Consider the following 24,994-nt stretch of genomic DNA (forward strand, 5'->3'; position numbering starts at 1 on the left):
TCAGCATGCAAAGTTTTGGACTTTATGGAGATTTAGCTTGACTATCTTCCTTTTGGGTTACGAGTGTCATGTGCTCCTTTCAAGAGTTTAGTAGCTGCACACCAAAGTCTACATGTTACTGAAGCAATTCTATTGGAAATGCTACACCACAGACTACTTAGCCAACCCAATGTTTTTCCGATATCAAACCCAATCATGTCTTTCTCTGTCTCCCTCTATCGTTGTCATTTTCCACTCTTATGACAACTGCATTATGGCCACTGGATACCAGTTATGGAAGCACTTGCCAGCTATTTATCTTAGTTGCTACCATCCACTTTGCTCAAGTGGCATCTACAATAGCAGTAACATCTGCTTTTCCCTCAAATGAACTCTGCTGGCCCTCTAGATTTAAAACAATGAAGTCCAATTCCTGTATTTCATGTTGTAGTATCTCACCTCATTTGTCAGTTTGCCAACTGTGCCACAGAGACGATTTTGCATTCTTATCTGTTGCCAATAGGGGAGATGCACCTTACCCGTAGATAGCTACCACCCAGCATCTATTTACTTAAGCTCAAGTAGGATGAGAATACTGCACGTACATGCTAACCACAGCCTATTTAGTTTGTGTGTCCTCCTGTGAATATACACTGTCACTAGTTGTGCAGCTTCAGCCACAGGGATTTTTCTACTTGTAATGACAATGGCAGACATCACATCATAGTCAGTAATTTTTAACATATAATCAGAAAAATGTGGGAGAGTATTGTTGTTATAGTATGGTTCTTGCAAACAGACTACATCACCACCCAACCTGTCTATTAGGTAAAGCATTTACACAGAAGGAATGTACTATTATTTGAGGATGTAGCTACTATTTGTTGACCACAATATTATTGCACCTCTGAGTGAGGGCACTTTGGTTGCCTTATTGTTTTTGTCATGATATCATTTGGACAGGCTGAACCTCCATAGTATATGCACACCTGCCTTGAAATCATTCATAATGTGATCCATTTTCCTTAGTCACCACTGTACTTGTTTACTGAAATTAACTGTTTCTCACAGCATCCACATAAGGCCAAGTGCAATAAGATCATGGTCAGGTAAAAAGCAATGTTATAGGCTTTCGCCAGTGTAATAACAAGTAACTGAACACTTCATGCACACACCAAAAACAATATCACGATAACTGTTTTAAAGATTAAACACTTGTTGTAACTAACATTATCGACATCTCGTTGCATATACCAGAAAGCAACAACAATTCTCAATTGTGTGTATATCAAGATAAGTTTTTTTGAGTTTTGCAGTGCTTCACTGAAACAGTTGACTGGATAGGAGTCTTTCAAAGACCTTTAAAGATACTAAACATCTGGCATAGTTTTATCTAAATACACTTCAATCGCAAAAACAACAACATTGATGCCGTCTGTAGTGTTTTTTTAAGATTCCTTATTAACTGGCCAGAAGATGATTGAGGAAGCATACACTAGTGAAAGGTGCTATACACAGGCGGCCCCAGGAAGAATGGTCAATATTCGGGGATACAACAAGAATGATCGTTCGAAGCAGAGAAGTCTACTGAACATGGGCTCTAAAATGTGCCACCTACAACTGCTTCCCAATTGGAAAAAACTATTTCAACTAAGGAACTTAGGGAAGATAACTGTCAATGGATACAAGTGAAAAGATGTTCATACACAATACACTAATCTCTCAGATCCTTCTAATGGGTGTAAGATGAGTCTACAGCATCATACATCATCTGTTGAGGAAACAGACAAGAGTCAAATAGCTACCACATTCATTTAATCAACTTTAGCATGACTCTTAACACAGTATTTCATCATATCAAAATGTTTAAGCTTTAAAATGTTATACAACTGAATTAATGTCTCATTTGATCTAGGAATGGCCAGCAGACATCTGGGGAAGTTTTCAGTAACAATCAGACCATAAACATAACTGACAATTGCACAGGTATGAGAGCATAAAAAGTGGCCATGTCTGATACAGGAATAGGGCTGGAATATATTTCACACAACCAAGGATCTAAATATAACCAAAATGTGAATGTAAATATTACCTACCTGCGGCTGAAGTACATGTCTTTCAAAGAGAGGGATGATGAACACTTAAGTTCAAGACCTCAAACAAGTTAGTTTACTCAATGTTCGAGAAAACCTTACAGAGTGTTTGTGCAGACACAGTCAAACAAGTAGTTTTTTAAACTCTCCTTTAGAACCACTTATTTTTGTAGAGTACAAGGCAGATGAAAGATCAAAGGAATGGGATCCCCAAGGGTAGTGAACGGAAGGGGAAGAAGATTAGAAAAAACCTCCTTACACCATAAGCTTCATTGATGTTGATGACCTGGCATCAGCAATTCAGTGCAATGAACAGTAGCTCAGTGGGAATTGATTGAAGGTGATGATGATGTTTGGTTTGTGGGGCGCTCAACTGCGTGGTTATCAGCGCCCGGGGAATTGATTGAAGTGTTCATGGCAGTCTATGCACAAGAAACTGATACTACAAAATCCTGCGATTCTGCAATTGAACAGAGAAACTAATAGTCTTTTTTATGTGATATAGGAGGGTGATTTGAGCATTACTTTACAGTAGAATACTAGGGTAACTGGAGACTGGTCAAACACAGCAGGTCATAACACGGGTCCTCCATATGCCACAAAGTATGATCTCAAGATTGTGACAACGATTCCAGCAGACAGGAAACGTGTCCAGGTGCTACAGTGCAGGACGTCCACAGTGTACAACATCACAAGAAGACATATCTCACCATCGGTGCCCGTAGATGGCCATGGAGTACTGCAGGTAGCCTTGCTCGGGACCTTACCGCAGCCACTGGAACAGCTGTCTCCAGACACACAGTCTGCAGACAATTGAACAGACATGGTTTATTCGCCCGGAGACCTGCAAGGTGCATTCCACTGACCCCTGGTCACAGGAGAGCCCATAAAGCCTGGTGTCAAGACCACAGTACATGGTCATTGAAACAGTGGTCGCAGGTTATGTTCACGGACGAGTCCAGGTATAGCCTGAACAGTGATTTCCGCCAGGTTTTCACATGGTGTAAACCAGATGACAACCCCTTAATGTCCTTGGAAGGGACCTGTATGGAGGTCGTGGTTTGATGGTGTGGGGTGGGATTATGATTGGTGCACATACACCCCTGCCATGTCTGACAGAGCAACTGTGACAGGTCAGGTGTATAGGGACGTCATTTTCCACTAGTATGTCCACCTTTTCAGGAGTGCAATGGGTCCCACCTTCCTCCTGATGGATGATAATGCAAGGCCCCACCAAGCTGCCATCGTGGAGGAGTACATTGAAACTGAAGATATCAGATGAATGGTGTGCCTGCCTGTTCTCCAAACCTAAACCCCATCGAGCACGTTTGGGATGCTCGGTCGATGTATCGCTGCATGTCTTCAAACCCCTAAGACACTTCAGGAGCTCCGACAGGCACTGGTGCAAGAATGGGATGCTGTACCCCAGCAGCTGCTCAAGCACCTAATCCAGAGTATGCCAACTCATTGTGTGGCTCGTGTATGTGTGCATGGTGATCATATTCCATATTGATGTCTGGGTACATGCGCAGGAAACAGTGGCGTTTTGTAGCACATGTGTTTCGGGGCGGTTTTCTCAACTTATCACCAATACTGTGGACTTACAGATCTGTATCACATGTGGTTGCATGACACCACAGTCTGCAATTATCCTTAATTTATGAACATGAGAGTAGAAATTCATCTGAAGTAATAGAGTGTCCAAAACCTGTGTGAAAATTTTATCTACTGTAGAAGGTGGAAGCCCTGTGGCTAAGTTTGGCTCTTAATAAATGAAACATGTAGAGTGTTCCCAAGTCTAAAACCACAAGTACAGGGAAAAAAAAAAAAAAAAAATTGCTGCCTGCCTGTTAATGTAACCAAATCACACGTATCTACTGTTTTAAGCTATATATATATATATATATATATATATATATATATATATATATACACACACACACACACCAATGGAAATAATAAAAATGGAAATAATAAAAATCTGAAAATAAAGGAAAATGTTGTAATTAGTATCTCCTAAAACAAAGAGCACTTGCTTGAAATTTACGATGTTCAAACACTTAAGATTTCTTTAAATAATATAAAACACTGTTGAAAATCATTTTATTAATTCACAATTTCAGGTGGAATTAAACAACTACACAAGTGGAGACAATAGTCATAATCAAAGTATTATGACTCAATTCCATATTGTAACAATAATATTTATACATATTAAATCATTAACTTCTCACCATACCTTATAATCTTTGAATTTTGTTTAATACGTAGTATTTCAGGATCATCAGCCACCGGAGTGAATTTTCCTTTTGCTTTTTCGAACTCCGCATGGTACATCACCTGCGAACATTAATATTCTATTGCTTACAATATTTAATCTATTCTGGAAACAGTAGAGCAAGGCAATGTAAAACAGAATTGGTTGTGCTTTCAAATGGAATGCTGCCCACTGCTACTATTCTGAAAGTCAAACTTCATTTTCTCTAGGAATGTTGTTCTGTCCTTTACTGTACTTTTGAACATAAAATATTGTCAAAGATTATATTTTCACCTTTATTTCTGGACTTTTATAAACACAGGACACACACAGTGGCTTTAACATAAAATATTAAAACGACAATGACTGGTTGTGTTTATGGTCTGTTTTGGGACTCTTCCACAACAGTTTACAATCAAATATTTTCCAGTGGTGTTGGCATCACATACTAGGGTTTAGGAGCAATTTTCAATCCTTTGCCATACAAAATGACAGATTACAATAATTTACATTTCCTTTTTGCAAGCGAGATACACTAAAATTAAAAAAAAAATTAAAAAAAACCCTGAAACTAGTGTATGGGATTTAAATTAATAGTTTCCACTGAAAATCCTTAACTACCAATTTTAATGTGGTGCATGAAACTTAACTGATGTTGGTATGAACACATGAAATTCTTGAGCAAAAGGGAATAAAGACAACAATACCAGCAAGAATAAATTGGGGAGGTGAACTGAAGCCTTGCTTAGGTCTAATTACCAAGCACTGAAGTGTGGGTGGTGAATATTTATTCCAAAATCTAATGCCAGTGAAAGCAAACTGTGCCATCCCTACAAGTCTGAGCTACTAGGTAATAAGCCTTTCCACTCCTAATCATTAGTATTTTACTTAGCACTATGACTAAACTCTGGTCTGCAGATTTTGACTATAAGAATGTGTAAATGGTGGAGGTGACCTATGGACTCTAGAACTGTGTCAGATATTTAAGTGATAGCAGGTGCATTTAACTGGTTGAAATGTTCTCTGCATACCGTCAGGATGCAGGGCTATCCATGTGGATAAGTAATGTTACAATATCTTTTGAGAAACATTGCTTTTTATAATTTCTTCCTATTTCAATGCTAAATTATTCTTAGACAGCTGAGAATTCTGGAAACTGGAATATGCAAAATTTTAAACCATTTTACTAAATTTTTGGGGGAAGTAGTCATCACTCATTCTGATGCAATCACCACATACTGTGATACTCTTTCACGTACATCCCACTTTCAGTTGAACATCAACTAATAACTGAGAGTAAATGCCATGAACACAAATGCAATGTTATTTTCTACTGAAACTCCAATCATTAACTTAATTCACTACTGGTAAACCATATATCAGTCAATTATGGCTTACTTACATTACTTTGAATTTTTGTATTTTCTGCTATTCTCTTGAGTTCTGGTGTCTCTGCCATGGTAGTTGCCTTTGCCTTGGGAACATGCCTGTGAAGTAAAAAATAAAAATAAGAGAGAGTTTAGACATTAGACTTTTGTAGTATTTTCTTGTGCTACATTTTGTCAAATTTATCAAACAATTCTTTGGGCATTAAAGGCCCCTCACCAATGGAGCAGGCATTTGAGATAAACACTAAGCCTTGGCCTGTTTGCAAATTGAGACCAAACTTCTTTTTCCTGTCACAAAGACTGAGTTTAGCACCATTCATCTGTAGCGAGATATTTTAGTCATTTTCTTCTTCACGGCAGAAACCCTTATTAGTGTCACTACACCCTGCACTTTCTTTGCATTTTGGTTCTTTAGTCCTCTACTAAAGTCTGTACATCTGAGCAAACCTAAAGTTTTCATCAGAAATCTACAGCATTTGCAGTTAAATTATACTGTACTATGTAGCAGTGATCCAAAGCCACCATTTTAAATTTGGAGAAGAGTGATATTTTTGTCTTATTGTATTGTCTCGCACAAAATCAGTCTGGTGTTCTTCACAACCTGGTGCAAGCATTTATTAACATTATGGTATCATATAGCTTTCTTACCCGTTTGTTTGGCACAAATTTTACAACTGATTTTTAACTAACTTCCTGAGGAGTTAGATACTAAAACTTTCAACATTGCTCAGAACTGGATGACAATGCAACATTATTAACTCTCTTGTCTTGTGTGTGGCAGAGTGTACATTGTGTACCACCACAATTTCCCCTTTTCCCCATTCCAGTCACATATGGGTAGAAAGATTACTGGTAAGTCTTGTGGGATTAAAATTTTCTTATTTTTACCTCCACGGCCTTTTCATAGGATACACATAGAAGGAATCAATATATTCGTTCACTGAGGTGAAGAGAAAGTAAAATAAATCTGAAATTTACCCCATGTCCCTTTCGTAATCTGATCAAAATGTTTGAAAAATTTCGACATACAAGACTTAAACGCAGAAAACAATTACTTCTTTTTTTTAAAAGATATTTAATATACCACTTTTTAAATCTAACTACGAAGTACAAATTTTTTCCCTAGTCTCTTACAGCTTCCTAGCTCCATTACAGATAGTCTTTAAAACCTGTGATTGAGAATTTTCAATACCTATGAAAATACTTTCAAGATTTAAAACGAAAAACGCGAGCCGCATGCAATACATAATGCACGAATAGTCCACCTCCTTACTGTTATGTATTGATTGCGGCCCACTCTTTTCATTTGACATCTTTCACATATTTTCATGGTTATTAAAATTCACCACCACATATTTTCAGGATTATCTGCATGGAGCTATAAGAAATTATCTTATAATTATTAGTTCGATTTCAAAACGTGGAAGGTATATCAAAAATTTATTTTTATTTAAATAAGTATTTTTCACTTCAGTAGATTGCTCATTATAGTGATGCTAATTTGGCCTTCAGTGTTAAGTGAACTCTCTGTAGACCTTCGGAACCTAGTAAAATTCGAGATACTCGTCGAACCTCTGCACTAGTAGCCATATACACTAACCACTTAGAACAAGGCGACGGCCTATTATATATGGCGCACTGCCACTTTAACTCAAGTCGTTTCAAGAGTCTGAGAAGCGGCAATTTAAAGCCTCATTCGACTCAGTGCCAACTAAGAGATTTGTCAGGTGGGGAAGTTAAGCTTATTTCCGAGAACTTTCCACCCCTCCCCCCTTCATCCTTCCTTTCGGACGGAAGAAAGCGCGCGGGCAGTGTATACTAAACTCTTTACGTGCGAAGTATTAAGCGCTTTAATTTTTAAAGTAATAACTCAAATATCTTAGAACTTCATTGCATATAATCTGCCACTACATACTGGACATTAGCTTGTCCATCTCATTTAGTGGCGTTGTACTTTAATGATTACCATTCCCAACATTCCTTTACCACCGCCTCCGGCACTAATTTTCTGCTTTTCGTTTCTGATTTTTATCTTAAGTGAAACGTTTGTATGGAAAAATGAATACGGTTATCGAGATTAAATAATCTCGCGCAGTGATATATATGCGATTACTTGATCGTACAGAAATTTAACTTTTATTTGCTTTATTTAATAGTGAGGCAGAGAGACTGAAGAGGACAAAGCGCGTAACTTCGCTGCTGTACAAACAATATATTGAGAAGGCACTAAACACGCAGCGAACCGCGCACATTGCATAGGAGGGGATGCTCTCGCATAGAGAGAACGTCGGCAGCACACAGGAAACTGACACCGAAAAACAGGCAGCGGAATTTAGACATAATGTAGCCTAAAAGCACAGAGACTTGGTCAATACGTGTTAAAGGTGATGAGCGTGTTCACTGAATGAGTCAGACTTTCACCTCGCCTATTGACCTACTTGTGGGGGACACTGTTACTTTCAGCTCGAGCCGCGCAACGGAAAACAAGCCTCAGTTTACCGCACACACCGCTACAACGGCACACGATACGACGAAGTCAGCTGTCAACCATCTACCAAAGAGGGGGGCTTTAACTGTATGCTGCTGCAGTAGTATCTATTTCTCACTTTGTTTCTGTTTCTATGGTACGCGCAAAAAAATATGCAGACAATCCCTTAATCATATCTGTAGTGGCCACTCGTGACAACGACACATTTCAAAAACCCACATCCATGTCAAAATGCGGGACTGAAACACGCGACATTAGTCTTAAGAGTCCAGCAATACTACCGTGATACTATGGAGGACGTCCCACAAGCTGTTTAGCAGAAAGCGTTTGGGTGTCGGAAATCTTATTACGAGAGTATTAAACGATCATAGTTTTGGTTCGCTGGTCACCGGGGTATAATTTCTAGAACATTTGCCACGCTTTTCCAGGCGAACGATGGCCTTTCTCGTCTTCGTTTGAGCCGGCCGGAGTGGCCGTGCGGTTCTAGGCGCTACAGTCTGGAGCCGCGAGACCGCTTCGGTCGCAGGTTCGAATCCTGCCTCGGACATGGATATGTGTGATGTCCTTAGGTTAGTTAGGTTTAAGTAGTTCTAAGTTCTAGGAGACTAATGACCTCAGCAGTTAAGTCTCATAGTGCTCAGAGCCATTTGAACCATTTGTCTTCGTTTGAGATTTACAATATACTAACATTTAAGCATGATTATATTACAAAACAGTTTAGAAGGTTTATTGACGAATGACATGCGAGACTTCGCTCGCTATCTCAATATGACGGCGCAGCGACAGGACGGACATCCGACAGAAATGGCAAATCCGCAATGAGCGAACACGTATCTCTCAAGGGGTGTCTCTAGGCTCGAACAGGAATTTGTATTTTAACGTTTGTACACAGACCCGTCTCACATTTCTAACGTGCGATGGCGATAGTGCGTTATTGTGTTGCTCCTGGTTTGTACACAACAGCGTCTTGAGGAGGGAGTGTTAACATGCCAGCCAGTCACCTCAGCAAGTAGTTTACGTGTTAAGTACACGTGTGCCAGTACTATCATACATATACAGCAGAAATGAACGAAACCATTGATGTTTGGAACGTTTTAAATACTGTGACACCCTAGTTAAGAAGACGTTATCCAACAGACGAAGGTTTAGGGCAGGATGATGACACTTTCACAATGTTTTTAGTGGGTCTAATTATTCAGAAACATGAACATTCGTATGGCTGCTCACCTTAAGATACAATGGATAGGAGAGTGAAGAAAACGACTTTGTAGACTATAACTAGATTAATACTGTTCAAGATTATAGTGCTGGTGGCAGTGGCGGAGACAGTATTCCTCAGAGGGAAGTTAACAGTTCTGGCGACAATGAACTTTCAATAAGAAAGAAATCCAGGAAAACCAAGATATTCGCTAGTACTTTTTTAGGTAGGGTATGTTTTGTCGAAGTAGTAAACCAGACAACTGCAACTTTCCAGCTACAGCCACAGTGCGTTTGCAACAATGATAGAAGTGGATTGAATTGTGAACTCATTTCTGATGAGACACTATTAAAAAAATGTCTTCAGGAAAAAGCATTGGGTCTTGAAGTTAAAAAGGGCTGTTGAAAACTATCTTCCATCAAACATACATCGGGAGGCGAGCACGAATGGGAAAATGTGGAAAGACCATTTAAAATCCTTTTTTGTGAACGTTGTTCATGACCAGAAGTACATGTTACTTGGTGAGTGAGTGGGCATAAGGGCAACAATAGTAAATGATTCTTTCTTTTGCAGGTAAAGACATTGAATGCGTGACCATTCCACCAGAAACAATAAAATGCGTGCACCCTTTGGACCTGTAATTCAGGCAATATAAAAAATAAGAAGTCTATGTGCAGCGACTTCGACACTAAATTAGAAAATATAATTTTCACAACGAAAATTTATTCTGTTACGCATGACCAGCTGTCTGCTCCTGTTTATCAAACTTTGCTTCGATGTTTCTGGCAAGTGGCGTGGGGTATAATACTCCCGCACATCACAAAATGTGATTCTGCATATTGTGATTCTGCATATTGTTTCATGCATTTTGTTGAGATACCTTACGTACATTTTCTGAGTCCGATAGTCGGCAAACTAAGAACAACACAATCGAATGCTTTCACCATCCTAATCACAGTGATACATAAAGCTTCTGAATAGAATTGGAACACTATTTCTGTTCGGGCCGATAGACTTCTCTTGTCAGAGTGCCGTACGTCCAAGTAAGGACAATCTCGCAGCACAAAGGACTGTCTGAAATTACATTACCCAAATGCACAGAAGGTGACATTATCTCTGCCGTTAATACGACTCTCTAATCGGGGCCGCCCAAAATTAACTCCCAGCACGAACAGCAAAATTTTCGACTCCGCCATGCGTTCATCCTAAAGCTGTGTTCCGCAACCTCAATAACGAGACTGACCACTTGCATAGATTTATAGGCTATCTAGCAGTGGTGTGATACATGTAAGCTGGCGCTTACGCCAAGAACAGTAGCTTTGTTCCAGAGTGACTAAGGCGTACCTGGTGGCATTTTTAATGGCACCATGCCCTACTCCGACTCTCCTTTGGAAAGAGTCCCCGTTATTAACCGGTCGATGGTCCTGTGCTGGGCAGAGTACCTGGGGAGACTTTCACTCTGCTATGCAGTCACCGCGAGCTCCAGGCTATTCCAACTTATCTCCCCAGCTTTCACGAGCAACGCTATCTCTGCCGCTAGCAAACACCAATGTCATCACTCTGTGACAAACAGCCCTTGCTGCACAAATATGGACGTAACGACCCGTAGCTATGCTAATATCCGCAAAGCTATTCTAATACGACTGTCACTAAAAAAGCACGATACTGCTGGGATGTAATACCATAGGTGATCCAAGACCGCGAGCACACTGCACACAAGGACCAAAGGAAAATCGTAAAAAGTAGCGTGCCTATCAGAAATATAGTTAAGTACTGTGCTAGATTTATTTCTTGCAAATTGTTTACCACTGGAAACAAACCTGTATCCGTCATATACGCTCAACACACACTTATTTCGAACCACGAAAACTACTCGATTACGAGTAATAAAAATGTAAAATGCAGACTAAAGAGTCACATGACTTATCACTTTATAAATATCTACTGTATAACGACCAAGTTATCGTAAAATTACTCTCTCCTAGCGTACAGCATTTGTTCGTTTAATGGCCTGTCATTACAGTCTCATCCCGTTTTGTAGACTCAGCATATTTAACAAAATTCGCCTACATTTCACGTGTTGTGACAAAAGCTGTGTGCAACATTAAATATACAGGATCAAACGGAGCATTATACGATATAGCAGTCTTAAGGATGTCTTGTCTGGACAGCTTGAAGTACAATCGCTCAGTATCATCACACAGACGCTTCTCACTAGCATGTTAACTGTATACTGTTGTAGCTCCAGGCTTCAACAGTGTTTGTTGTTAGTCTTCGTTCGCTTACGAGTAGAAGTCTTGCACTGATTGATCTGGGGCAAGGCGAGCCCTTGGCAGAATAGAAGAGAGACGGTAACCAACTGCGTAGACGAGCAAATACCAGCAGAGGGCGCTGATAATTTTACGATCACTGCACAGGAACTATTCCAAGAGTATGTGGATAGGGTCGTCCGCAACCAAGAACAGCATGAGAAGTTGGAAACCTCTTACCTACAGTACGTAGAAACAGCCTGTAGAGTGCACCTCAGCCCCACTGATATTTGCGAACAGCAACAGTACCTACAACGCAGGTCTGTAACGTCAGCTGTTGTCTTGACAAACGCAGCTTTCATATAAGAAGGCCAATGGGGGGGGGGGGGTCTATCCTACGAACAATACGCTACCGTCGAGTTCGAAGTCCCTGCTTGTACGTTCTTCGACGAATCTGAGCAATGCCGAGTCTCTTAAGTGGTCTACGCCTGGAGAGAGCGTGGAACATTAAATAATTTCGTATCTGAGCGCAAAGTACTCTTGTCTCGGTATCCTGGCGGTGCACTTACGGTGTATAGACGAATCTACAATGGAAGACTTCTGTACCAACATGTTACGGAAAAGTGGTATGGTGGCTCGATCGGTGGCATAGATAGCCATACTGCCGCATTCTGGCGTCCGAGGCAATTCTTTCTTTTGTGCAGAAAATGCAATAATCCGCAATTCCGTGTCAAGTATGCTTCTCCGAGGCAAAAAGATTGAACAAATAAATCTTCTTCAGTTTGAAAGATTCTGCCTATCAAGGAATCTAAACACTGATGGCAGGTTGTAGTGCTCACATACTGTACCGAAAAGAAATTAATTATGGTTGCTTCACGTATTTTTTGGGCTATTTCACTTTGATAGATAAACTATTCTATTCACGACTATTTCCTGCATCATTAAATTCCGTAACTTACTACTATATCTGAAAGTATCTCTGTAAATCGTGATTTTGCTTAAGATTCTTTAATTTGACCATGTGAAATTAAACTGTTCTTACCTGCATTGGAAGAAAGCAGGAACAGATTCTATAGTCAAGGAATAATAAATTGTTAATTTTTTAGATCTCACTTTTGTTAAACTGGTGAAAGGCAGTAAATGACTGTAACGAAAGCCGCAATTTGTGTGGAATCTGATTACGTAGAATTTTAAGGGACCTGGAATTCCAACTTGCGCTCCAACATACTAATTTTGACAGCAACAGATTCTTTCAGAGAGGTTTCGCGTTTGAACTGTCATATGAGTCTTTGGCACATAATGATCGAAATCTTGCTTTATTGTGTGGATAGTTTATGAGGACAAATTTAGCGAAGAAATGGATCGCAGAGAGAGAGAGGCGCAGAACGTTAAACAGACGGCAATTTCACGCGTAGCACTACAGGAAGAGAATAGCAGTTTAACATCACAGCGATGCTGAAGATAAGGAATCACTGACACAGATACACCAAATCAATGGAAGATAAGCTGAGACATCACACTCTCATTGAGAAGTTTCAGGATGCAACTATTCAGAGCGTGTTGTGGTGTTGGAGTAGAAATGCAATGCGTCCAGCTTCGATGGTCATCTTGAAGTAACTCAAACGAACAAGCACGCAAATGCACAGCTTTCTACATCTACATCTATACTCCGCGAGCCACCTTACGGTGTGTGGCGGAGGGTACTTATTGTACCACTACCTGATCCCCCCTTCCCTGTTCCATTCACGAATTGTGCGTGGGAAGAACGACTGCTTGTAAGTCTCCGTATTTGCTCTAATTTCTCGGATCTTTTCGTTGTGATCATTACGCGAGATATATGTGGGCGGTAGTAATATGTTGCCCATCTCTTCCCGGAATGTGCTCTCTCGTAATTTCGATAATAAACCTCTCCGTATTGCGTAACGCCTTTCTTGAAGTGTCCGCCACTGGAGCTTGTTCAGCATCTCCGTAACGCTCTCGCGCTGACTAAATGTCCCCATGACGAATCGCGCTGCTTTTCGCTGGATCATGTCTATCTCTTCTATTAATCCAACCTGGTAAGGGTCCCATACTGATGAGCAATACTCAAGAATCGGACGAACAAGCGTTTTGTAAGCTACTTCTTTCGTCGATGAGTCACATTTTCTTAGAATTCTTCCTATGAATCTCAACCTGGCGCCTGCTTTTCCCACTATTTGTTTTATGTGATCATTCCACTTCAGATCGCTCCGGATAGTAACTCCTAAGTATTTTACGGTCGTTACCGCTTCCAATGATTTACCACCTATGGCATAATCGTACTGGAATGGATTTCTGCCCCTATGTATGCGCATTATATTACATTTATCTACGTTTAGGGAAAGCTGCCAGCTGTCGCACCATGCATTAATCCTCTGCAGGTCTTCCTGGAGTACGTACGAGTCTTCTGATGTTGCTACTTTCTTGTAGACAACCGTGTCATCTGCAAATAGCCTCACGGAGCTACCGATGTTGTCAACTAAGTCATTTATGTATATTGTAAACAATAAAGGTCCTATCACGCTTCCTTGCGGTACTCCCGAAATTACCTCTACATCTGCAGATTTTGAACCGTTAAGAATGACATGTTGTGTTCTTTCTTCTAGGAAATCCTGAATCCAATCACAAACCTGGTCCGATATTCCGTAAGCTCGTATTTTTTTCACTAAACGTAAGTGCGGAACCGTATCAAATGCCTTCCTGAAGTCCATGAATACGGCATCAATCTGCTCGCCAGTGTCTACGGCACTGTGAATTTCTTGGGCAAATAGGGCGAGCTGGGTTTCACATGATATCTGTTTGCGGAATCCATGTTGGTTATGATGAAGGAGATTTGTATTATCTAAGAACGTCATAATACGAGAACACAAAACATGTTCCATTATTCTACAACAGATTGACGTAAGCGAAATAGGCCTATAATTATTCGCATCTGATTTATGACCCTTCTTGAAAATGGGAACGACCTGCGCTTTCTTCCAGTCGCTAGGTACTTTACGTTCTTCCAGTGATCTACGATAAATTGCTGATAGAAAGGGGGCAAGTTCTTTAGCATAATCACTGTAGAATCTTAAGGGTATCTCGTCTGGTCCGGATGCTTTTCCGCTACTAAGTGATAGCAGTTGTTTTTCAATTCCGATATCGTTTATTTCAATATTTTCCATTTTGGCGTCCGTGCGACGGCTGAAGTCAGGGACCGTGTTACGATTTTCCGCAGTGAAACAGTTTCGGAACACTGAATTCAGTATTTCTGCCTTTCTTCGGTCGTCCTCTGTTTCGGTGCCATCGTGGTCAACGAGTGACTGAATAGGGGATTTAGATCCGCTTACCGATTTTACATATGACCAAAACTTTTTAGGGTTCTTGTTTAGATTGTTTGCCAATGTTTTATGTTCGAATTCGTTGAATGCTTCTCTCATTGCTCTCTTTACGCTCTTTTTCGCTTCGTTCAGCTTTTCCTTATCAGCTATGATTCGACTACTCTTAAACCTATGATGAAGCTTTCTTTGTTTCCGTAGTACCTTTCGTACATGATTGTTATACCACGGTGGATCTTTCCCCTCGCTTTGGACCTTAGTCGGTACGAACTTATCTAAGGCGTACTGGACGATGTTTCTGAATTTTTTCCATTTTTGTTCCACATCCTCTTCCTCAGAAATGAACGTTTGATGGTGGTCACTCAGATATTCTGCGATTTGTGCCCTATCACTCTTGTTAAGCAAATATATTTTCCTTCCTTTCTTGGAATTTCTTATTACACTTGTAGTCATTGATGCAACCACTGACTTATGATCACTGATACCCTCTTCTACATTCACGGAGTCGAAAAGTTCCGGTCTATTTGTTGCTATGAGGTCTAAAACGTTAGCTTCACGAGTTGGTTCTCTAACTATCTGCTCGAAGTAATTCTCGGACAAGGCAGTCAGGATAATGTCACAAGAGTCTCTGTCCCTGGCTCCAGTTCTGATTGTGTGACTATCCCATTCTATACCTGGTAGATTGAAGTCTCCCCCTATTACAATAGTATGATCACGAAACTTCTTCACGACGTTCTGCAGGTTCTCTCTGAGGCGCTCAACTACTACGGTTGCTGATGCAGGTGGTCTATAGAAGCATCCGACTATCATATCTGACCCACCTTTGATACTTAGCTTAACCCAGATTATTTCACATTCGCATTCGCTAATAACTTCACTGGATAGTCTTATTTACATGTAGCTCAATGGATTTCGCACTATACGATAAATACGCGTTCATGGCTATCCCGACAGTTACTGGGGGAGGGGAATAATTCAGATTATCTAGGTGCAGAAACAGTTACTTGTGACAGTTACACGAATTCTGTGTCTTGGAAAAAAAAATTCCTGGTCGGCAAGAAGTTTTTCGTAAAAATACCTATTAGAATGGAGTTGACTAAACACTGAGATCGATATGTACTTTTAAGTCTTAAATGGAGACGTGTGACTTCTTATTCCACAGTCCATAACGTATTGAAGTACGAATTAATTAAATCATTAAATTACTTTTAATGAAACACACCAGGCTGCTGACGCTAGTAAGAATGATTTGGAAGAAATTTAACAATATCGGAGAGAAGTTATTTGGTCCCGTGAACGCTACCTGCTGCGTTTTCTGCACGTTAGTACGAGTTCTCTTAGTTACTGGACCTTCGACCGACGACCGAACTGTGCACTGACAAGTATGTAGCTTAGTTAACAACGAAATTTTTACGGAAGAGAAACGGAACACTGCCGAGAAAGAGGAGAAGCGCCGGCAGAAGGCGCTGTAAGGAATTTCCTGGCTCACTGCGTCTGTGGGAGCGACGACTCCTGCGTGACGTCACACCTCTGCCATTTGCCCGCCGCATCATACGGCTCGCGGCACACCCACCGCCTTCTGTGCAACCAGATGTTTTTTCCCCGCATTATTTTAAAAGCCGCTGTTTCTTCGCAGATATCCAACATTTATTATCTGGCTGTAACTTCACTACAGTTTCGATTCAATTTTTGATGTGATTACGCGACAGCACTAATCAATTTACTCTGTTCCGGTTTTTATTACAACAAAACTGGAGAAGGCGGTATTATATTTTCTTTTACTAAATCACGACATCTTGCAGCCACATGACCCACCCGTTTTCATAGTGTGTTGCTGAACTATGGTTTGTAATTGTGAGAGTAAGATGCTTGATTCTGGTACATCGTTACGTTTTAAGTCGCTGCAGAGCAAAAATTCCATGTTACATTGCTTTTTCGGCAGTGTCATAGGTGTGTTATCACTTCGATATTTGTGTTAAAAACAAAAATGTTCATTCATTAGAATTTAAGATCGTTGGCAGGCACCATTTCCGGTTCGATGCACAGACTACAAGATAAAAATCGTTAATTACACAATTTCTGTGCCCAAGTTAAAACGGTGTTCTTTCTTTGATACATTGCTAAGTAGGACTAAGATCATTTCTTGTCCCGCAAGCTGTACTATATTCTGCGGATCGCCAACTCATCAACTATTTTGAATTTTTGCGTCCATTCCGTTTCCACGATTCTTGGAATTCGCGATATCGTTTTTTCCCTTCCTCCGGAAAGTCTGCCTCTTCCGCTAACGTTCCTCAAGAGAGATAAGAACACAGAGCAGAGCACTTCTTTTCTCCCAACGTCCGCTCCAAGTCATAGGAGAAGGTCCTTCCTCACTTCTGAGATTTACATTGCGCATAGCTGGAGAGCAGGAAACGTGAGTCACACGTAGCGCTGATGGCGTGGCCAATAAAGGTCACACACAACAAGCAGCGCCGGTTTCGTAACCCGGCGCTCACCAATAATCCCAGATACCGGCTACTCTGTCGTCGTGCTATTTTAGCGCACACCTCAACAAATGGATACTTACGGTAACAATCGTACGTAATTTCGTGCAGTGGTGCATCTGGGATATAGGCTAGGTAATAGACGACATTACGAAGAACAGCTCGGAAAAGATAGTGACGTTTATTTCACACGATCTTCAAACAGCTCTACATAACAAACCAAGAAGAAAGTGTAGGTCTTAATGTCTCGTCGAAGACGAGGTGTGCCCCCAACAGTAAAACGACCGCTATTGTTTTCAGCAGCACTGTAAGACTGCAGTTGTGTACAGGATTGTGAGCGAACGAAGTATCGTCATTGGTCGGTCGTAAGAGACTGCAGAAAGACTGGCCAAATTTCCATCCGGTGTAATGATTAGCAGCTCTCTTCAGATGTTGACAAATTTAAGACTGCCTAATAACTAAGAGAAAGAACCGTTTAGTATCTGACTACAACATTAGTCGTCAAAATTTTGAGCACGTCACGTTGTGTACATTGAGGTAACGTAAGTCATGGGATATTAAAGAACAGTGCATTGGCGGAGCTGTCATTTGTACTCAGGTATTTCCGACGTGATTATGGCCGCCCGACGAGAATTAACAGACTTTGAACGCGGAATGGTAGTTGGAACTAGACGCATGGGACATTCCATTGTGGAAATGTTTAAGAGAATTCGATATACCGAAACCCCCAGTGTCACATTTCAGGTATTAACTCCTATCACGGACAACGTAGTGGCCGAGGCCTTCCCTTAACGACCGAGAACAGCAGCGTTTGCGTGGAATTGTCAGTGCTAAAAGACACGCAACTCTGCGTTAAAGAGTCGCAGAAGTTAATGTGAGACATACGACTAACGTATCCGTTAGGACAATGCCACGAAATTTGGCGTTGATGGGCTATGGCAGCAGATGACTGACACAAGTGCCTTTGGCCGGCCGGAGTGGCCGTGCGGTTCTAGGCGCTACAATCTGGAGCCTAGCGACCGGTACGGTCGCAGATTCGAATCCTGCCTCGGGCATGGATGTGTGTGATGTCCGTAGGTTAGTTAGGTTTAATTAGTTCTAAGTTCTAGGCGATTGATGACCTCAGAAGTCGCATAGTGCTCAGAGCCATTTGAACCATTTTTTTGATTGTTTAGTCACGTAATTGAAAAGATTTAACTTCCTGGCGCGTGATGGCACATTGCCGTCCTTGAAGCGTGAGTCTTGCGTCTTACATGGGTCTGTCCAGTGTCGGTGACTATGATGAGTCCGTGTAGAGTTTTAGTGACAAATTTTCGTTGTTGTTGTTGACAATGAGATAGGGAAGGAACATAGCCTGTTACTCTCGAATGGCACCAAGGGGGTCGCCAAACTTAACATCCCTATCTGACGGATGGATCACCATTAACAGTGCCGCATGCCGTCACACTGAGACACTACGGAAACCTTTGGCAATTAACCCAAGACATTGACACGAAGTCTGGAAATAAGGAAATCCACTCCCTCACATAGTCACATAGTCGCATAGTGCTCAGAGCCATTTGAACCAGTGCCTTTGCTAACAGAACGACATCGCCTGCACGGCCTTGCCTGGGCTCGACCGTATCGGCTGGATCCTAGCTAACTGGAAAACCTTATCCTGATCAAATTGGTCCCGATGTGGGACCGCACAATAATCCTCGGTCCGGTTGGGGGCGACGGCGGGGTGAGTGGACTGCTGTAGCCTGTTGTGAGGTTGTGAACCACTGAGGGCTACGGCGGGGACGAAACCTCTCCGTCGTTTCTAGGTTCCCAGTTCCATACCATACAACCTGGGGCAGCAAACAGGAGAAAGAGTAATTAGGGTAAGTACAGACGCATATACTCAGTTTTCCCTCGTTTAATACACGAATGGTATGAGCAATAAACATAGATAATACTCGTACGATCTGCCCTCCGCTATGTACTGTGCAGTGGCTTGCGGAATATATATTCGAGAGAGAGAGAGAGAGAGAGAGAGAGAGAGAGAGAGAGAAGTAGTTCTCATTGCCGGAAGGACGAGGAAGGAAATTTGTCTTATCTATTCCAAAGCAAGCATCCACCATCATGTAGGATTTAAGGATATCATGGAAAACCTAAATCCGGATGGTTCGAGGGAAACTTTAACCACCGCTCTCCCCGATCAGTAACAGGATATCCAAATGAGAATGCACGATTTAAATAGCGCGCCGTATTCGTTACTATCGGTTGGCATCGTTTGATATTGCTCAGCTATCATCTTTAGCTAGTGCAGTTTGTGAAAATGAATTGCTCTATCATCTACCAAGGTACTGTCTTCTCAAAACGTATTAGAACTAGGAGAAAATTCTTTTGAGGCTATCCGTAAATCGTAAAATGTAGATTTTCACGGCCGGAAAATTCACATTTCATAAAATATTCGGGGGTATTACCGCCGTAATCGAATGGATTGCAAATTAAAACCCGATGTTTCGTATATTGTATTAACTCATGCTCCAAGGGGGGAATTTTGTTGCAATCAGTAGCTAGCCAGGGTGTGAATCTGACACTCATTGAAGCTATGATCCCCCTTGAAAATGTTCTCCGCAGATGGGGACGAAATGTTCGGCTTCATGTGAAATCCATACGACCACGGCATAGTAGTCTTATTTGCAAATTGCGTACAATTTCCGGTCGGCGAAATGTAATAGATTTATTGAAAACTCTACGAGAAATGTGTGAAGTTTGAGGAAAGTTATTCAGCTGCTTATGTTAAGACACCAAAGCGTCATCGTACCTGCCGGTCTGCTGAAAATATAAGAAGTGTTCTGACACCTATGTAACACCGAATCAACCAAGATGCCACGAGAGGCAAACACGCCAGACTGGAAAGAGTAGCTGAATATTGTGTTGTCAGAACACCAGAAATGGGGGGCCAGGCGAGATCCGTCACTTTGGACGTGTACTAATCATTTAATGTGATTTTAGCAACAAATGCACCAGGGACATTTCAACCCTTCTAAAACTGTCCACGTGATGTGTTTGTGAAGTGGAAACGCAAAGAAACAACCACAGCTAAACCAAGAGCATGCAGATCTCATGTCCTCATGGGCAAGGGCGTCGAGCACTGCTGAGAATTGTGGAAGGAAATAAGGAAGATTGTGTTTAACGTCCCGTCGACATCGAGGTCATTAGAAACGGAGCACAAGCTCTTATTGTATCAAGGATGGGGAAAGAAGTCGGCTGTGCCGGTTCAAAGGAACCATCCCGGCATTTGCCTCGAGCGATTTAGGGAAGTCACGGAAAACCTAAATCTACATAGACGGACACGGGTTTGAACTGTTGTCCTCCCGAATGCGAGTCCTGTGTGCTAGCCACTGTGACACCTTGCTCGGTTGGTTGGTTGTTTGACGTTTAAGGGACCAAACAGCAAGGTCGTCAGTCCCTTGTTTCAATTATGCTCCATTTCGCTAATGGGACATCTCAGTAAAGTCAGAACAATAAAATGGAAAAAGGTAAAAACGTAAAAGGGCAGTCATGTTGTCATTGGTAAAAAAACAAAATGAGGGAAGTCGGCAAGAGAACGAACCCAAAACTATGCTGAAGCAGCATAGGCAAGACCACCTGTGACGTAAAAGGTACAACTGCTAGAATGTAGAAAGGACGTATGGGAATAGAAAGACTAACCAAGCCTTTAAAAAAAGGGGTAAAAACAGAGTAAAAGGGGAAGAAAAGAGGATTTCGGTCAGGGAGGTGAATCGGGAATCTCCGAACACTGCTTACAGTGGGAGACACCCACTCACTCACCGCCCTGCCCCAACACCAGAGAGAGATTAAAAACCTTAAAACTGAGAATAAAAATCACTTTCCCGGAGGAAAACGAGAACCAGAGAGACCATCCGGGAATCGTCAGCCAACATCAAAGGTAAAGTGTGGGGGAGTCTGTACTTAGCACGCAGAGCCAAAAGAAGAGGGCATTCAACCAAAATGTGGGCTACTGACTGGAAGGCTCCACAACCACAAAGTGGGGGTGGCTCATCACGCAAAAGAAAATCATGGGTCAGCCGGGTATGGCCAATGCGGAGACGACACAGTGTAGTCGAGTCCTCTCGGGAGAGGCGAAAGGAAGAACGCCACGGGCCTGGTGTCACCTTAATTGCACGAAGTTTATTAGACAGGGGAGTAGCCGCCCAAGAAGTGGCCCATGACTGTGCGAAGTGGGATTTGATGTGTAGCCGTAAATCCGCTGCAGGAGGGGTTACAGAAAACGGGGGGTAAGTAACTGCTCCCCCAGCCAAACGATCAGCGAGCTCATTACCCGGGATACCCACATGGCCAGGGACCCAAAGGAAGTCAATGGAACAAGCAGCACGGTGAATATCAGCGAGATGGTCATGGCTGGCAGAGACCAAGGGATGGCGCGAAAAACACTGGTCAATAGCAAGAAGGCCACTCAGAGTCCGTACATAACAAAACGCGGTTGTGTTGGGACTGTTTAATAAAGGTAAGGGCCTGGGAAATTGCCATCAATTCTGCAGTAAACACCCCACATGTAGGCGGCAGCAGATGACTTTCCGTTCCAACAGAGGACGTGAAGGCATACCCAACATGATCAGCAGATTTAGAGCCATCAGTGTAAAAATCAACAGCATCCCGAAACTCCCATAAAATTTGGCGGAAAAAGGAACGAAACACCACCGGGGGGATGGAATGTTTCGGACCTCGGCAGAGATCCATCCGAATTCGAGGCCGAGGAACTAACCAAGGAGGGGTGGAGGGGAGGGAGCGAGGAAGACAGGACAAAGAAGGAAGCTGAAAATCACGGCAAAGAGACGCAAGGCGCAGCCCAACTGGTAAACCCGCCTGAGGGCGGGAGTCGGGTGGGCGACGTCCATGGTCTGGGAACAGGGTAGAATAGGAAGGATGAATGGGAGAGGAACGGATACTGAGTGCATAAGACACCAGAAGCTGGGACCGCCGAACAGAACAGAAAGGGAGAGGGGGGGATCCCAGCTTCAACCAGGAGACTATCAACAGGGCTAGTAGGGAAGGCACCGGTGGCCAAACTGATACCACGATGGTGGACTGGATCCAGCACGTGCAGTGTGGAAGGAGCAGCTGAACCATAAACTTGACAACCATAGTCCAAGCGAGACAGAACTAGAACACGATAAAGACGGAGGAGGAGGGAACGATCCGCACCCCAAGAGGAGTGGGCAAGGAAGCGAAGGACATTGAGTTTACGGAAGCATCCTACCTTCAGGAGTCTGATATGGGGCAGCCAAGTAAGCTTGTTGTCGAAAAGAAGACCCAGGAAACGAAACTGTGGGACCACAGGCAATCGTTGTGCAGCGAGATAGAGATCTGGATCAGGGTGGATCGTAGTACTGCGACAGATGTGGACCACTCGCGATTTTAAAGGAGAGAATTGAAACCCGTGTGAGAGGGTGCATGGCAGAGGCACGCCGTAGAGCTACCTGGAGCTGCCGTTCTGCAGATTCCATCGAGGAGGAACTAACCCAAATGCAGAAATCATTCATATACAGGGCAGGGGCGACCACGGGACCGACAGAGGCCGCAAGTTCATCGATAGCAATGAGGAAAAGGACACTCAAGACAGAACCCTGTGGGATGCCCGTCTCCTGGGTCCGTGGAGAACTAAAAGCAGTACCAATTCGAACTCTGAATGACCGATGGATCAGGAACTGGCGGATAAAAATCGGGAGTGGGCCCAGAAGACCCCACTGATGAAGGGTATGTAAGATGTGATGGCGCCAGGCCGTGTCATAGGCCTTGCGAAGGTCAAAAAACACTGCAACCAAATGGCGGAGCTGGGAAAAAGCCTGCCGAACTGCGGATTCCAAGCGAAGTAAATGATCGATTGGAGACCGTCCTTCTCGAAAGCCACACTGGTGTGGGGACAATAGATCCCGAGATTCGAGGACCCAATTGAGCCGACGGGCTACCATCCGTTCAAGTAATCTACAAACAACATTGGTCAAACTAATTGGCCGATAGCTGTCAACAGATAGGGGGTTCTTACCAGGCCTAAGGACAGGAACCACAATGCTATCCCTCCACTGAGAAGGGAAGTCACCCTGTAGCCAGATACGGTTAAACACCCGAAGAAGATGTTGCCGTTGTGGAGCACTGAGATGTTGAAGCAGTTGGTTATGAATGGAATCTGGGCCAGGGGCCGTATCATGAGAAGAAGATAGAGCAGAAAGAAATTCCCATTCAGTAAAAGGTTCGTTGTAAGATTCTGACTCACAAGGGGTAAAACATAAGGTGGAAGCTTCAGCCCGCTGTTTTTGAAGGAAAGCAGCTGGATAGGAGGCTGACGCTGATGCCACTGCAAAATGGGACGCTAGATGTTCTGCAAGAACTAATGGGTCCGTACAAATGCCATCCGGGAGGTGAAGGCCTGCGAGGGTGGACTGCCGATGGCAACCTTGGAGAGAGCGAAGTGTAGCCCATACCCGTGACAGAGGGACAGTAGAACCAAGGGAAGAAACGAATCGTTCCCAACATATCCGCTTGCTCTGTTTGATTAAATAACGGGCTTTAGCGCGAAGGCGTTTAAAGGTAGTAAGGCTGGCTACGGATGGGTGCCTCTTAAAGTGTTGCAAAGCTCGACGGCGATCACGGATGGCAATGGCAATAGCCGTACTCCACCACGGGACTTGCCGGCGACGAAATAGTCCAGATGAGCGCGGGACAGCAAGGCTAGCAGCGCGAACAATCGCGTCAGACACGTCACGTAGGACGTCATCAATACAACACGACAAAGAGGGAGAAAACGCGACCTGTGCAGTGTATAGAGGCCAATCGGCGCGTTGGAAAGACCAACGAGGCAACATGACCATCGGGGAGCGGGAAGGGAGCGTGATAATCAACGGGAAATGGTCACTATCACAAAGGTCGTCGTGTGGCGACCAGTGTAATGAAGGGAGGAAAGAGGGAGAAGAAAGAGAAAGATCAATGGCAGAAAAGGTACCATGACCGGCACTGAAATGAGTAGGGGAGCCCTCATTAAGAAGGTACAGGTCGTGGTCTGCAATAAATTGGTCTATAAGAAGACCTCGTCTAGATGGAAAGGCACTGCCCCACAAAGGATGATGAGCATTAAAATCCCCGAGGAGGAGGAAGGGAGGAGGGAGTTGCTGAAGAAGGGCGGTTAAGGTAGCAGGTGTAAGAGTCCTGTCAGGAGGGAGATAAAGATTGCAAACTGTGATTGCAGAGTCAAAGTGGATCCTAACAGCAACCGCTTCCAATGTAGTTTGAAGAGGAATCCACGTGCTAGCAATGTCTGTACGGACCAATGTACAAACAGCACCAGAAGCCCGCAGGGGTCCGACCCGATTTCGACAGAAAACACGGAGGGTCGGTGAGTGAGCATCAGTAAAATGAGATTCCTGGAGAACCATACAAGCTGCAGAGTAGGACGAAAGAAGGGATTTCAATTCCGGAAGGTGGCGATAGTATCCATTACAATTCCATTGGAGAACCACAGAACGATGGTTTAAATGG

General features: G+C 42.9%; 1 protein-coding gene across 2 annotated transcripts in view; it reads right to left on the reverse strand.

The window, feature by feature from the left end:
• Positions 1 to 24,994, reverse strand: part of LOC126183486 (LIM and SH3 domain protein Lasp) — a 166,242-nt gene that overhangs the window by 15,109 nt on the left and 126,139 nt on the right. For both annotated transcript variants that reach the window (XM_049925515.1, XM_049925514.1), the window contains exons 3-4: positions 5,732 to 5,816; positions 4,312 to 4,412 (exon numbers count right to left, since the gene is read on the reverse strand). In XM_049925515.1, coding sequence (XP_049781472.1) covers positions 4,312 to 4,412; positions 5,732 to 5,816 — 186 coding nt within the window. The remainder of the gene's footprint in view (positions 1 to 4,311; positions 4,413 to 5,731; positions 5,817 to 24,994) is intronic.

This window comes from Schistocerca cancellata, chromosome 4, assembly GCF_023864275.1.
Source record: "Schistocerca cancellata isolate TAMUIC-IGC-003103 chromosome 4, iqSchCanc2.1, whole genome shotgun sequence".
Lineage (NCBI taxonomy): Eukaryota > Metazoa > Arthropoda > Insecta > Orthoptera > Acrididae > Schistocerca > Schistocerca cancellata.